Below are 15,634 nucleotides of genomic sequence, written 5' to 3' on the forward strand. Positions count from 1 at the left end.
ATGACAGAACCTTCTTAAAACAAGTAACAGGATTTGAGTGGTTGTATAATTATAGGATTAGTTTGAATTCATTACAGGATATGACTTTCAGATAACATCTGCAAAGACATCACATTCACAGAGAGGAGGGAGGCAGGGAAGGGAGTCATCTGAGGGATATACAAACAATATGTAAAGTAAATAATGAATCTTTCATTTCAGTTAATATGTAGTATGGGACGAGTGCATTGTAGGTAGCAAGTTTAAAAAATTCTTAAGAGAGGTCCACATGTCAGTAAGGTTTATTGTTTTGGGTGAGCATACTAGTGTCAATTATTGACAAGATGATGTCACTGGAAGCTGATGATCATCTTCTCTCTACCAAGTCACTTCCCAGACAGAGAGACTTCAATTTCAATGTGCTGGGAGCATCAATGAATAAAGTGAGCACTCTGATTAACTCATGGAGACATTTCATGTAGTAATGTATTTTGTTCTTCAACACTTTTTGTTTTGTTTTAAGAATTACATTTTCAAAAAAAAAAAGTCCCATGACACTCTCATCTTCAAATAACCACCAGAAAACCAGAAGTGGTGCAGTGGCTCAAGAGGTCGAGTGCTTGCCTTGAGCTGAAGAGCTGATGGACAGCACCCGGCCCACAGTTCAAGCCCCACAACTAACAAAATAAAATTTTAAAAAAATAAAAAATAAAATACAAATAAATCATTCCCAAATAGCAAGATAAATAAGTGGATTTTTGAATTGTAGATTTGTGTAGATAAATTATGGTTAATTTGGGGCTAGGAAGGTGGCTCAGTGGTAGAGCACTTGCCTTGCATGCATGAGGCCCTGGGTTCGATTCCTCAGCACCACATAAGCAAAAAGAAAAAAAAACGGAAGTAGCGCTGTGGCTCAAGTGGTAGAGCGCTAGCCTTGAGCTAAAGAGCTGAGGGACAGCGCCCAGGCCCAGAGTTCAGGCCCCACAACCGGACCCCACCCCCCAAAATTTAACCCCTCTGTACAGTATTTTCACAATAAAAAATAATAATTTTCCCAACACTAACATTTACTAGAGTCAAGTTTTGTTGGTTTATATAATTACTTGATTTTCTCTGGCTACTACTGTTAAATGGTGAGCATACTGAATATTTTTAATGCTCATGTAAGAAAATTGACATTCAAATATAATGCATTCCTGGTAAAGAGTTCACTTCCTCTTTTGTATAGTTGATTGTAATTTCTGGGATTTGACTTTTAGGGGTAACTTATTTACAAAAGCAGACTTCTTTCCTCATCATAGAAGTATTACTATAAGTTGTTTATAAAAGTATAACTCAATTCCATTTCATCAGGCAACATCCTATTTTTAAATTTCTGGTGCCTAATGAGGTGAACTGTGGAAATGACACATAAGGATTTTGAATATTGACGTGGCTTATATATAAGAACTTCAGGTGAAAATGAATCTATTCACAATAATGCTAACCATGATCATAGTGCTTTAAGTAGTTGTCTTTGTTAATACCATTAGTAATTATTAGGATATATTTTGCTGAGTTAGTAATATTTTGGTAAATTTTAAATTGAGTGAAGGCATTTTCACTCTACATATTTCTTTAGAATCTCACCCTACATCAAATTTTTGCTAAAGACTCCTATTATCTATTTGTAAAAGCATCACCAATTAAATATGATCATAGCTAAATTTCTTTCATTATCTTTATGTTCCCACACTGCTATCTTGGTCAATAAATAAAGAATAACACTGTTTTTTTCTTATTCTCTTAATATATATCACTGATGTGATTTTTACAACAAAATTCTCTCATGGTAATTAAATATTTAATTAAGTTACTGTATTCTAAAACAACATTTTCCTAAGGATAACTTAATAAAGTCGTAACTACCTCCCTTTTTTAAGATTCACAGCTTCCAGTGTGTTCATTCTCAATTTTCTGAGGCCCTTAAAAAAGTCTTCACATTATATTGGGAAGTAAACCCAAAATCTAGCCATTTTTTTCTGACTCTATCTGTTTATTTCTCCAGAGATACTTTTAAAATTCTTTCCTTTACACTCAATCCCAGGTTATCTCCCAGTGACTTTCATTCACTTCCCCTTATACTGGCCTTTTTACTTTTTTTTTTCTTTTTCCCCCCTGCCAATCCTGAGGCTTGAACTCAGGATCTGGGCACTGTCCCTGAGCCTGTTTGTGCTCTAATGCTCACTGGTTGAGCCACAACACTACTTCAGGCTTTTTCTGGGTAATTATTGGAGACAAGAATCTCATGGAATTTCGTGCCCGAGTTGGTTAGGAACCCTTACGCTCAGATCCGCCTGAGTAGCTAGGATTATAGGCATGAGCCACTGGTACCAGGCTCACATATAGTTGTTTTTTGTTTGTTTGCTTGTTTTTGTTTTTTGTTTTCTGTTTTTCATTGTTGTGGCTGTTTTGGTTGGCCTTAGAGCTTGAACTCTGGGCCCATGTGCTTGTACTCTACCACTTGAGCCACAGGGCCACTTCCGGTTGGTTTTCTGGTGGTTTATTGGAGATGAAAGTTTCAGAGACTTTCCTGCCTGGGCTGGCTTTGAACCATGATCCTCATATCTCAACCTCCTGAGTAGAAGATTACAGGCGTGAGCCACCTGAGCCTGGTTTACATTTACTTCTTACTTAAGCTTTATCCTCAGTACATTTTGGGCACATAGGAAAGACTTCCAGAAGGTAGTGTTCTTTGGTGTCTGCATCAAATCGGCAGTCAAATGCCTATTGAAATTTAGGAATTCCCCTAACAAATCCAAATACTATCATTTCATTTTTCACTTTTCTAGACATGGTAAATAGCTGGAATATCTAAAAACCAAACTTTATGTATATTGTCTATTTGGTTTCTATGTGTCCATGTAGGTGCTTACCAATTAAAAGACTTTGGTACTTTACTTTTTTTTCATTTTTTAAAATATAATTTAATAGTCTCAAGGAATTTTATGTTGTTTTTTGTTTTTTGTTTTTTTTTTTTCCATCTTTTCACAGTGTTTTATTCTGCAATCCAGATTGGTCTCAAATGAATATTCCTCTTACCTTAGCCTTCCAAGTTCTATGATGACATGTGTGCACCATGACTCCCTGGTCACTTAAGACAATTTTGCAGTAAAGTAACTAAGGTTCAGAAAAATGCAAAACTAGAATGGAAACCTGGTTCATATTAGACCACTCTTATTGTCCACCTAACCAAGAATTTACTAAGTCTGTTTAAGATGGCTTTGTGTCCATTACATTGGTATAATTAATTTTTTGCCCTGTACTCAGCAATATATTCTGATTAAACAACATGAACTGTGTTGTTTCAGTTAATTGCACTATATAACAGATAAAAATTAAGTGGAAGGAAATTTTTACAATAGGATGCTTTTATTCTCAGACATTTTAGATCCATTTAACATTGAAAGTTGAAAATTTAAAACAGTATTTCTAATGAAGCAAATCTATGTCAATATGCATAGCAAAACAAACTAGAAAATGACTCCAAATTAATCATTATCATAAATAAAACCCTATTGCTAAAGACAATTTGGCTGCCCCAGAAAGTGGAAATTACTTTTCCTTAGCCAAAAAATTATTAAGTGGATAGACTATGACAAATGTCAAAGATGTAAATGATTTTGACATTGTTCTATGTACATCTAAACACCAAATCTGGAATACTTATGCCTTGGAATATTTTCACATGGTTAATAAGGGGTAACATCAAAGAATTTTTAAATTTAGCATTCTTCTATAGGAAAAGCTAATTTTACTATAGAGAATTATATGGTGTTAATTTCATACAGATATTTTACATGTGTCTTTCTTATTTCAATTTTATTTAACCTGTCAAAAATATTCATTCAAACAAAGATAATTTTTACATTTGAAGTATCTTATTGTTAGAGAGTTTAATTTAGTTTAATTGCATATTATTTAACAAATGTAAAAGGTTGTTAACTTTTTAACTCAGGTCAAATATGCACTTAATATTTTTATTCACATTTGAACCATGAAAATTTATTCCTTCCTTTGCAGCCAATGTATATTTGTTTTTAACTTATTCTTAGATATGTTTTGTTATGAAAAAATCTAGTATTTAAGTATTTGTATCTAATTGAATTACCTTTATTTTAAAAACCCTGAATGATGTGCTAATCTATTTTTTTCATATAATCAGATGATTCTTGCAAACTGACTTGTGAAAATGGAGGGAGATGCATTTTAAATGAGAAGGGTGATTTAAGGTGTCACTGTTGGCCTAGTTATTCAGGAGAACGATGTGAAGTTAACCACTGTAGTAACTACTGTCAAAATGGAGGAACGTGCGTACCATCAGTTCTGGGTAAATATCTGAGCATTTTTGCAAATTTAGATCACTTGTATTTTTATATGTGAAATATTAAATGCTTTGTATTACAAGTATTACAAATATAATATACTATAAATACAATAAAGATATAATTTGTGAATTCCCAAATTCAGTGCAGAGGGGCATTATGCAACTATTAAATTTTAATCTATGTGCATTTACCTTTACTATCACGAATTCAAATTTAGTTAGTCAAATGGAAAATTAAATGTATACAGTCCTTACATCCCCTACATGGTTACATTTTTATCCTCCAGAGTGTTCTCACTGTCTTCCTTGCTTATGGTATTCTTTGAAATACTTAGCATAAGGCCAAATAAAGAATAATTTTCGAAGAAGTTTAGTGACATATTTATGACTTACAACTCATTGATGATAAATGTATTTCAAGTACTTAATAGTACTTTTAGATATATTTAAACCAATAAACCACCTAAAATGATAAAATATGACTGTGTTCAATCTCCAATGGATTTAATTTGTTTGCCCTGTTTTGGATCCTGAATTGAATACGTGATCATCGCAAATGTAATATTGTCTTCAAATCATTCATGTAGATCTTTCCCTATTAAATTTATTAACTATATATTTATTACCTTTAGGGACACAAATTATTTGATCTTGAATTCCATAGATTATATATGTTCAAGAAAAATCTATTTTAATTTACCAATAATAATTCATTGTTGAATAATTATGAATTCAACCTGAGACATAGCCATGTAGTTTATTGTCTTATAGAGTGGAAAATTTACTAATATGATATCTAATTAAGTAATTTACAAGGCTATTTTCACTTTTAAAAGTGTGGTTTTATAAAAACATTGCTTAGTATTACAGACTGTAGAAACTCATTATCTCCACACAAATGTTAAATTGTTAGACAAATCCCAGTGGGCAATTCATGGATTTATTCATCATTGGTTTACTTACAGTTAAGCCTTTTGGCAAATTCCTGTGTGGACACTATATAACTAGGGCTTGGGGCAGCCTTAATTAAAATTTATAAGTTTATGACAGTTGTGTAGAACAATAATAGTTGAACAAAGGAAATATCACCAGTTAATTAAAAGAACACATCTGAGAGGCATAATTAAATTTTTGCATGTACAAATGATTTTGTCTCAGTATTTAAAAAAATAATGTACTATACAAATATGTATTCATATAATAAGATACTATAAGATGAAATGAGTTGACATTGATTACATAATAGGTATATTTTAGATAATATTTGCCTTGAGAAAATTAGTGGAGTAAAAAATGATTAGTCAATCATTCCATTGCTGAATAAAAAGACTCATTTAAGGAAATCTTCATGTATTATTAATATTATTAAGAGATATTAATGTGGCTATTATATTTACAATTATATTTGCATAATTAATATTTACTTCCTAAGATATTTTTGCTGCTTGATATTTTTCTTATTCTGAGGATTCTCTTATTTTAAACTCCAAATATTTATTTCAAATTGGATCAGGTTTCCTCTGAAGCTGGTTTAAAGGAACAGAGTAGGATTTGAATTTCTAAAAAAAATAGTTACAAACTTTTAAAATATCTGCAATTATTCAGAGAAAACAGATATCAAATTAGAAAATTTGAAAATATACAAAAGCACCATTTGCCACATCAAACATGATTGCATGGAGGAAGCAATTTGTCATAGCTGTACTCTTTAAGTGAATACAACAGGAAGAAAGCAGAAGCCTTCTCTGCCTCCACATCTATGAAGTTTGGAAGTGAATATTTATTCCCATTTGTGAAGCAGGACAATGAATGTATTCTTGTTTTGAAAAATAATTATAAACTTCTGTATAAAATGGGAGGCTCTTTATGGCAGAAGATAAGTGGATGGAATTAATTATTCTTCCTATTCACTCAAATTCTTTCTCTGCAGGCATCTGCCCCAAATAAGGTAGTAGATTTATTGAAAGACAATTTAAGTTAGCAATTTTTGGAAACATTTTAAGAATTATAATAGTCATAGATTTATTGAAAGATGAGTTAAGTTAGCAGTTTTTGGAAACACTTTAAGAATTATAGTATTCATTAGACTTATGAATTGAGCTGCTGATTCTTTGGAGATTTAATTTTCCAAGCTCTTCATACATTCTGGATAGTAGGCTATTATATTGATGTATAGGTGGCAATATTCTCCCTTCTGTAGGCTGGGGGATTTTGTTTATTAGCTATGTCTTTTGCCATACAGAAATGTTTCAGTTTGATACAATCCTATTTATCAAAACTTTCTTTGAGTTGATGTGCTTTTGGATCTGGCCTGTGCCAAAAAATTCTAGTATATCTCCTACTTGTCCCTGTAATAGTTTCATGAGTTCAGGTCTTGAATTGATACTGGTAGAAGGTAGGGATCTAGTTTCAGTTTTCTGTAGGTAGATTCTGGTCAGGATTCAGTATAAATCCCATATAAAGGCTGTATCAAGGGTCAAATAAGAAACACAAAAAATGGGTATGGAGTGGTATGGAGTAAAGCAGAAATTGGGGAGGGAATGAAGTCAATCGTCTAATGTGTATCTTATAAAATTAAGAAAAATGAGGGAAAAGATAGATTGAGAGTGTGATTGAGAATGTTGAAAGAGGTAACACTGCTCAAGATACATTGTGTTCATAATCTGCTTTGTTAAAAGGCAAATACTTTGTACAACTACTTAAAGATAATAATTTTAAGATTAAAAATATGAAAATTATTGAAGTGCTGAAGGTTTTCAAATCAGATTAGATTGTTTTCAAATCAAATTAGATTGTGGATTGTTATGGTCACAAACCATGTTTTTAAACTATCAATTTTTTATTGTTATTATAAAGGTCATGTACAGAGGGGTTCAAATTTCATAAGTCAGGTCGTGAGTACATTTCTTTTTGAACAGTGGCACCTCTTCCCTCATTTTCTCTGTTTTCCCTTTTGACACCCCCTCACTAGTTCATTGAGTATCACTGCTTCATTTGTTCACCTTTGTTTTCCCACTATTTCTGAACTCCTCCTTATACTCCCTCAAATAGATAAACTTACATACAAGAGAAAAGATACAGAAAACAAAAAGAGACAAAAGAGAAAAACAATAAAACCAAAAAGCAAAACAACAAAAACCTCTTGTTTCCATTTCTTGGGGTTCATTTAAATAAACATATTTTTTTATAATCATATGCACATAGCTATTGAGTCTTTCTGATCCTCTCCTAATATCCTCCTTTAGTCTCACTATATGAATGCTTAGTGTTTTGTGTAATACATCATGTGTGTAAACAACAAATCTTCCTCTATTTATTAAATGACTGGTGTTTTAAATTGAAGTTTTATGTCCTAATGTCTTTAATGTAGGTTTTTATTTTCATTTATTTTTATTTTGCCTATACTGAAGTTTAAACTCAGAGCCTTGTATGTCCAGCTTGCCTGCCTTGTGCTCTACTATTTAAGCCATGTCTTCAGCCCGATTCTTTTTTTTTTTTTTTTTTTGGTGGTCATGGGGCTTGAACTCTGGTCCTGTGTGTTATCCCTCAGCTTTTCAGCTCAAGACTAGCGTTCTGCCACTTGAGCCACAGCACCACTTCCAGTTTTCTGATGGTTTATTGGAGATTACAGTCTTACGGACATTCCTACCTGGGCTGGCATTGAGCCTTGATCCTCAGATCTCAGCTTCCTGAGTAGCTAGGATTACAGGCATGAGTCACTGGCACCCAGCCAGCCCTGCTTTTTGCTAGTTGTTTTGGAGATGGAGTCTTACTGACTTATCTCCCTCTACTGACCTTGAACCATGATACTCTGGATCTTAGCCTCTCTGGTAGCTAGTAGTACAAGTGTGCCATGTTCCTAAATGTAGATATTGATGTACCTAGAAAGTATTTTATTCATCTCTACTGGTATTTTTATGAATTCAAAATTATAATCAGGGATGGCCAAATTGAAAACAAAAAGGCCATATAACTCAAGACATAAATGACATTGGATTATATGACTGACATTCAAGCAGAAATAAAGGCATAATAAGCAAAAGAAAAGGCAAATTTTCTGCACATATGGAGGGGTTGAAGACAAGAAATGGGTCATTCCATTAATGTATGGACTGAAGGAGCATTTCCAAAACTCTATTTGAAGAAAATATTAAAGGCTCAATCCCTGTATTCAGCAATTATGAAAATTGAAAGCGAACAAGTTTTCAAAAGTATTGGTCCTTTGTCTCAATAAAGGGTCATTTAAAAATACTTATTAAGGAGATAATAAGTTAATAAAGATATAAATTTTAAATTAAAGACTTCAATGTTATTTAAAATAATACAAAACAAGAATTTCAAAATCCCACATTTCACATATGACATATCTGAGGATGAATAATATATGGGAAATATAGCCTGTATTATAAATTATTTAGTACTATAAAATTCTTACTGAAGTTTAAAGATGAAAGGAACTACAAAGACTTCCTGTGCAAAATTAGTATACAGAGAAAAAGAAACCTGTTATATACTATGAAGTTAATGGGAAAATGTATATATAAAATGTCTACAAATAAGCAACCACAACCTCAAATTATACAACTGGATTTCTTGATGAATATCTTGCCAAATTATTGCCACATGAACAACATAATAAAAGGAAGCTCAACTCTAGTTAAGAACTGAGTCCAGAGTATGAATTTATAACATTTATCCTGCTGCCCTTTGAAAGGGACATACAGAGTATGCCCCTTTCAGTAAACATAGATTTCTTTATAAAATTGAGTTAGAGAACAAAACAATGTCAACTATAGAAATGGAAGAAAGCAATGTTAATTGTGCTTTAGATTTTATATAAAATGCATTACATTCCCTACACCCTTTCTCCTATTCTGCTCATTTTCAGATTTAGTTTTCCTTGTGACATACATTGTGTAAGGGCAGCAGTGTGATAGGCAAAAGAGTATTTATGAAAGGAAAAAGCATAGTTATGTATGTACGGTTCAGCAAATGCTAAACTAAACAAATTCTGGTTAAAGGACATTTAATGAAAATGTTTTATTATTTTAGCTATTTACAATAATCTTTCCAAAATAGCTATCTTTTTTTTGGGGGGGTCCGGTCGTGGGGCCTGAACGCTGGGCCTGGGCGCTGTCCCTCAGCTCTTCAGGTCAATGCTAGCGCTCTACCACTTGAGCCACAGTGCCACTTCAGGCTTTTTTCTTTTTGCTTATGTGGTGCTGAGGAATCAAACCCAGGGCCTCATGCATGCAAGGCAAGTGCTCTACCACTGAGCCACCTGTCATTTTTTTATATTATATAAAGCAGATATAGTTACATTTAAAAATGACTACATGAGAAACAGATTTTTCTCAATATTTCTGTATTTTCCAAATATCCCATAATTAATTGCTATTACATAATTAAAAGTTATTATTAAAATAAAATAATGACTAGTATTATTAAAACTGGGGGCCAGATGCAGTGACAAAAACCTGTGATTCCAGCTATGCTGCATGAGAGGCTAAAGATGATGATCCGTTACTCTCCCTCAGTAAAAATGAGATGTAATCCAAAAGATAAGTTAAATCTAAAGTGGTTTGGAGCAGGTCTCAAATAGTTGAATGCTTGTCTAGTAAGTACCAGGCTTCAAGTTCAAACCTCAGTATCACACAGAAAATAATTTAATTAAGAATGGTATCATCAGAATCATGATAATACATATTGGCTGATTAACTCTATTGCTGGTTCTTGAATCCTTATAACAAACCTATGAAAAAATGGAAATAGTATACTCTAATTCTGCTACTGGCTTTCTGAGTATGTTAGTGGTTTGGACTGTATGGAGAGAACAATCCTAAGTTTCTCATGAGGTCTAGAGATTCTCCAGGCTAACGTCAGAAAGGCTTGAGTTGGCTTACAGAATAGACAAAAATACCCCAGTCTTCTTTCCACAGTGCTGGCTGGAAATGAACTTTCCTGGAGTATAAATAGATTGTGACCTATAATTTGAAACATCAGAATATATTAAGGAGTCTCTGTAAGAGAAGTTAGATAAAGCATGAAATTGTTCCTTTTCTTTGTAGGCTTTATTAAATAAATTTTCTGTAATTTTTGTGATACTTAAGACATCTCGACAGCTGTAGTTAACTACCTAAAATTATTTATAAATGGGCACTGGCTTTCATTCCAAAGCAATTTTACATGAAGGGGGTAAGTAGAAGGTCAAATATCTTTATTGAAAAGACTAACACTTTTTAAAGCACCCGAAGGGTTTTTTGTTTGTTTGTTTGTTTTAATCAGATGAATCTCTTATCTGTCTGCAGTCAAGACAGATTTCTATAAGGAGAGTGAGTTTTGCAGTCAAGAGAATGGTTTTGATTGTTTCAATTGTTTCAAATGGTTTCAGTGGTTGCAGTTTTGCAACTAATTGAATGATGCTATTGACAATTGCCCCTCCATTTATTGTTTCTTGAGCCACAGCACCACTTCTGGTTTTCTGGTGGTTAATTGGAGATAAGAGTCTCCCGGACTTTTCTGCTGGGGCTGGCTTTGAACCGTGATCCTCAGATCTCGGCCTCCTCAGTAGCTAGGATTACAGGTATGAGCTACCAGCACCTGGCTAAATATATTCTTTAAATACAGACATCCACTAGTCTTACATTTTGTTAGGCAAAAAAATCAACATAGTATGCATTCATTAAATTTAAATGATGATGCATTATTTTTGAAGAAACAAGTGTCAATATCGATCTACATGATTAATTAAGAAAGAACATTAATTCTAAAATTCTTAACAAACCTACATTGGTTGTTACATTGAACAAAGCATAAAATTTTAGTAGTAAATTCTAAACATAAATATAATAAAAATACTTTATTGTAGTGATTGTTCTATTTTGGATGCACAGTAAATTCTAGGAAGTTTGGTAAATTCCTTGGATATATTGCTCAATTTCTGTTTGTCTGATGCTGATAAATTTTAGCATCTGCAGGTATAACCTATACTGTTCCAAAGATGTTGCTTCTTACTACAAACAACAGCAGTACACTCCCTTCTCAGACATAGCTAACCAGAAAGGAGATTAGTAGGTCATTTATCCAATGATAAGCTACAGACAATATATGCAATGTCACTTAAGAGAGGCTAAAGATGTTATTCATTTAGTTACTTATCAATGATTGCAAGGATTATCTTGCTCAATATCAATTATATATTTGTTCATTTGAACTAATACATGTGGATTATCTTATTTATTTTTAAATGTTATTTGTGAAATAATTTCTGTACAGCTCACTTTTATTTTTTTGGTGATCAATTTTTTTATTGCAAAGGTGATGTATAGAGGGGTTATAGTTCCTGACTCCTCTCCTTGTTAAGTTACAAAGTTCATTTACAACTTATTTTTAGACACTACATTTTTTTGGGATAAGTCATTGTGATATAAATGAAATTAAAATTACACTATGGTTGTTCACAATATTTACTTATAAGCATTACAGTGTATATTCCTTAACAACATGTATTAGTGATTATAAATAGAGATTTTAGTTACTTCTTCTCTCTGTTTGGCATCAGTTATAATTGGTGATTCAGGTATATTGGAATCATTTATTTTATTCAGTTTGTTATGAAAAACTTTATACACATCTAGTTTGTATTCACCTATGAACATAAATACTATTAATAATTTAAATTAAGCTTCATTTATTGTGTGCATATGCATTAGGAACATCCTGGAAAAAGGAAATAATAAGATATATATATATATATATATATATACATTAATATATTATTTGAGAAGGTTCTTTAGGGAAATTAGCTTGGTGTTTATAGAACTTGAGAAGACCAAATATATACTATCTGCAGAGCTGAGAATCAGGAAAGCCAGGGTAGGTTGATTTTTTTTAAAAAAGCATATCTCAGGTAAATAAAAGTTTGAACTTCCTCCACATTCTTGTTCTCTTTGGGCCCTTGATAGACTGGAAGATACTCACAAATCTGGTGAGGGTGGATCCCGTTTACTCAGTCTGCTGATTTCAGTGTTAACCTCTTCTAGAACTCTCAGACAACAATGACATTTTACCAGACAATAGACCTGTATAGTTAACTATGACAACATGTATTTGACAATCTTGCTAGCTAATATACAGGGTAAAATTTGAATATGGAATAGATACAACTAAGGAAGAACCTATGGTCTAGTGAAATCATGGGTGCCAGTGAATTTGATGAGAAGAATGCTTTATTTTTGCAGTGTAGGAGGAGATATTAAGTTACTGAGTTGTGAGATGTGCACATGAGAACACACACATAAATGAAAATGAAGGTCTGAAATTTAGGAGATAGGATGAGCCTTGAGTTCAGAGATAATTATTAGAATCATAACAATTTAGTTGTATCGCCAGAGCAAAGTTTACATCACTTTCTCCTCCTCCCCCTCCTCCTCCTCCTCTTCCTAGCTTTCCCCCTCTTCCTCTGCTTCCTCCTCCTCCTAAGCTTCCTTCACTTCCTTTTCTTGTGTCAATACTCAAATTTGGAACATGAGCACTGAACACTGTCTTTTAGCCTTTTTCCCCCCAAGGCTAGTACTGTACCATTTAAGTCACAGCTCCACATCTGGAGCTAGCCTGATTCAGGAACTTTATCTCAGATCTCAGCTTCTTGAGTAGCTAAGATTATATACACAAGCTTCTAGGGTCCAGCAAAGTTCAAATTTTTAAAGCAATACAAGTAGAAAATGTAAAGTTAATTATAAAGAAAAGGTCAGGGAAAAAATAGGTACATCAAAGATTATGGTATCTTAAGAGTCAAGTGAAAATAGATTTCTAAGGTTTAGTAAATTGTGAAACTTTGGAGGAAAATTGAAAAGAGAAAATTGAAAGAAAAAAATCAGGGGATTTAATAAAGAAGAAAGTAGTAAAGAGGAAACGAGCATCATATACCAAACTTACTTTTTAATTTTTTTATTGTGATGATACTGTACAGAGGGGTTACAGTTACATGAGTAAGGTAATGGGGACATTTCCTATCCAGCATTGTTACCTCCTCCTTTGTTTTTCTCCCATCATCCCTTCTCTCACCACCTTCCAAAGTCCTCCATCCCCACATGCCTGAAGTTATAAAGTTCATTTTCAATGTAGTGTCTTGTACATCTCATTGTTACAATAGATCAACTTGTATCCTTGATTTAGCATTTTGTTATTTCCCTTCCCTCCCCAAACTAGAACAATGTATGTACAAGATGCAGGGCACTGTAATCAAATACAGTGAAAACAGGGATTATACCATGGGGGAAGAGCATATAAAAGAAATAAAAAAAATCAAACAGTACATTGTAATTACATTAAAAACAACAGCAAAAAAAGATAAAACCCTCTTGTGTCCTTATCTTGGGGTTCATTTCACTTAGCATCATCTTATATGGTCATAGGTACATAGCTTTGGACCTTTTTTGCTTGTCCTAGACATACACTAGTTATTGAAAATAAGAGAAACCATGGAACCTATTTTTCTTTGGGACTGGCTTAGTTCACTTAATAATTTTTTTCCAAATCTTTCTATTTCCTAAAATACAGTCTAATGTCATTCTTTCTGATGGAGGCATAGAATTCCATTGTGTATATATACCATATTTCCTTAATCCATTCTCTACTGAGGGACATCTGGGTTGGTTCCATATCTTACCTGTGTTGAATAATGCTGTGATAAACATAGTTGTGCAGGTAGCTTTAGTATAGCCTTGTTTATGAATCTTTGGATAAATGCTCAGAAGTGGGATTGCTGGGTCATAAGGGAGTTCTATGTGTACTCTTTTGAGGAGCCTCCATACTGCTTTCCAAAGTGGTTGAACAAGTTTACATTCCCATCAAAAATGCAGTAGGGTTCCCTTTTAGCCCCCTCTCCTCCAGCATCCATTGTTACTTTCGTTCTTGATTATAGCCATTCTAACTGGAGTGAAGTTGAATCTCAATGTTGTTTTGATTTGCATTTCTTTTTTGGCTAGAAAATTGTGTCTATTGCATTCTTATTTCCTCTTCAGAGAAGTCTCTCCCTCTCTAGATCCATTATTAATCAGGCAGTTTTTTCTTTGAGGATTTGTTGTTGGGGGATTTAATTTTTTGAGTTCTAAGTATATTTTAGATATGAAGCCCTTGTCTGTTGTATGGCTAATGAAGATCTTCTCCCAATCCGTGGGCTTCCTATTGATCTTGATAGCGTCCTTTGCCATGCAGAAAGAAGATCTGCTGTTTGATGCAACCCCGTTTGTCCCATTTATCCAAACTTTCTTTCATTTGTTGTGTTTCTGGGTCTTCATTAAGAAAATTTCTGTCTGTGCCACTGAGCCCTAGAGTTTCTCCTATTCCTTCCTGTAATGAATCTGCTTTGACTCCAAGGTCTTTGATCCATTTGGAGTTGATTCTGTTGCAGGGTGATATATAAGGAGCTAGCTTTAGTTTTCTACCGGTGTTTAACCAAGTTTTCCAACACCATTTACTGAAGAGGCTGTCTTTCTTCCATTCTATTTTTAAAATCTCCCTTATTGAAGATTAGGTGGCTATAGGTTTGTAGGTTTATTTCTGGGTCTTTGATTTTATTCCATTGGTCCTGAGGTCTGTTCTTGTGCCAGTAACAACCTGTTTTGATTACTATGGCTTTGTAGTAGAGTTTGAAATTTGATATTGATATCCCCCCAGCATTGTTCTTTCTGCTAAGGATTGTTTTTGCTATTTGGGATATTTTATAGTTCCATATGAATTTTTGGATTGCTTCTTCTATTTCATTAAATAATGAGGTTGGGATATTAATAGGTATTGCATTGAATTGTAGATAGCCATATTCATACTGCTAATCCTCCCAATCGAGGAACATGGGAGGTTTTTCCACTTCCCTAGATCTGCTTTAATTTCCTTTTTCAAATTTTTAAAGTTTTTATCAAAGAGGTCCTTTGATTCTTTAGGTAATTCCTAGATATTATATTTTGTGTGTGTGTGTGGGCTATTACAAAAGGAATTGCTTTTCTTATTTCAGCCGTGCTCTTCTTGTTATTGGCATTCAGAAAAACCATTGATTTTTGGAGGCTAATTTTATATGCTGCTACTTTGCCAAAGTTTTGTATCACATCGAGTAACTTGGGAGTGGAGTTCATGGTTTCTTTAAATATAAGATCATGTCATCTGCAAAGAGGGAAAGTTTTACTTTATCTTTCCTTATTTGGACCCCCTTTATGTTTTCATCTTCTCTTATTGCTCTAGCTAGTCATTCTAATACTAAACTGAAGAGTGAACATCCTCATCTCATTCTTG

The 15,634-nt window shown here is 33.3% G+C and overlaps 1 protein-coding gene across 1 annotated transcript in view; it reads left to right on the forward strand.

Moving 5' to 3' along the window:
* Lrp1b (low density lipoprotein receptor-related protein 1B) overlaps positions 1 to 15,634 on the forward strand; it is a 1,500,426-nt gene that overhangs the window by 1,414,804 nt on the left and 69,988 nt on the right. The window contains exon 82 of the mRNA XM_013030060.1: positions 4,184 to 4,348. Coding sequence (XP_012885514.1) covers positions 4,184 to 4,348 — 165 coding nt within the window. The remainder of the gene's footprint in view (positions 1 to 4,183; positions 4,349 to 15,634) is intronic.

The sequence above is a fragment of the Dipodomys ordii genome, unplaced genomic scaffold (assembly GCF_000151885.1).
Source record: "Dipodomys ordii isolate 6190 unplaced genomic scaffold, Dord_2.0 Scaffold126, whole genome shotgun sequence".
In the NCBI taxonomy this organism is placed as follows: Eukaryota; Metazoa; Chordata; class Mammalia; order Rodentia; family Heteromyidae; genus Dipodomys; species Dipodomys ordii.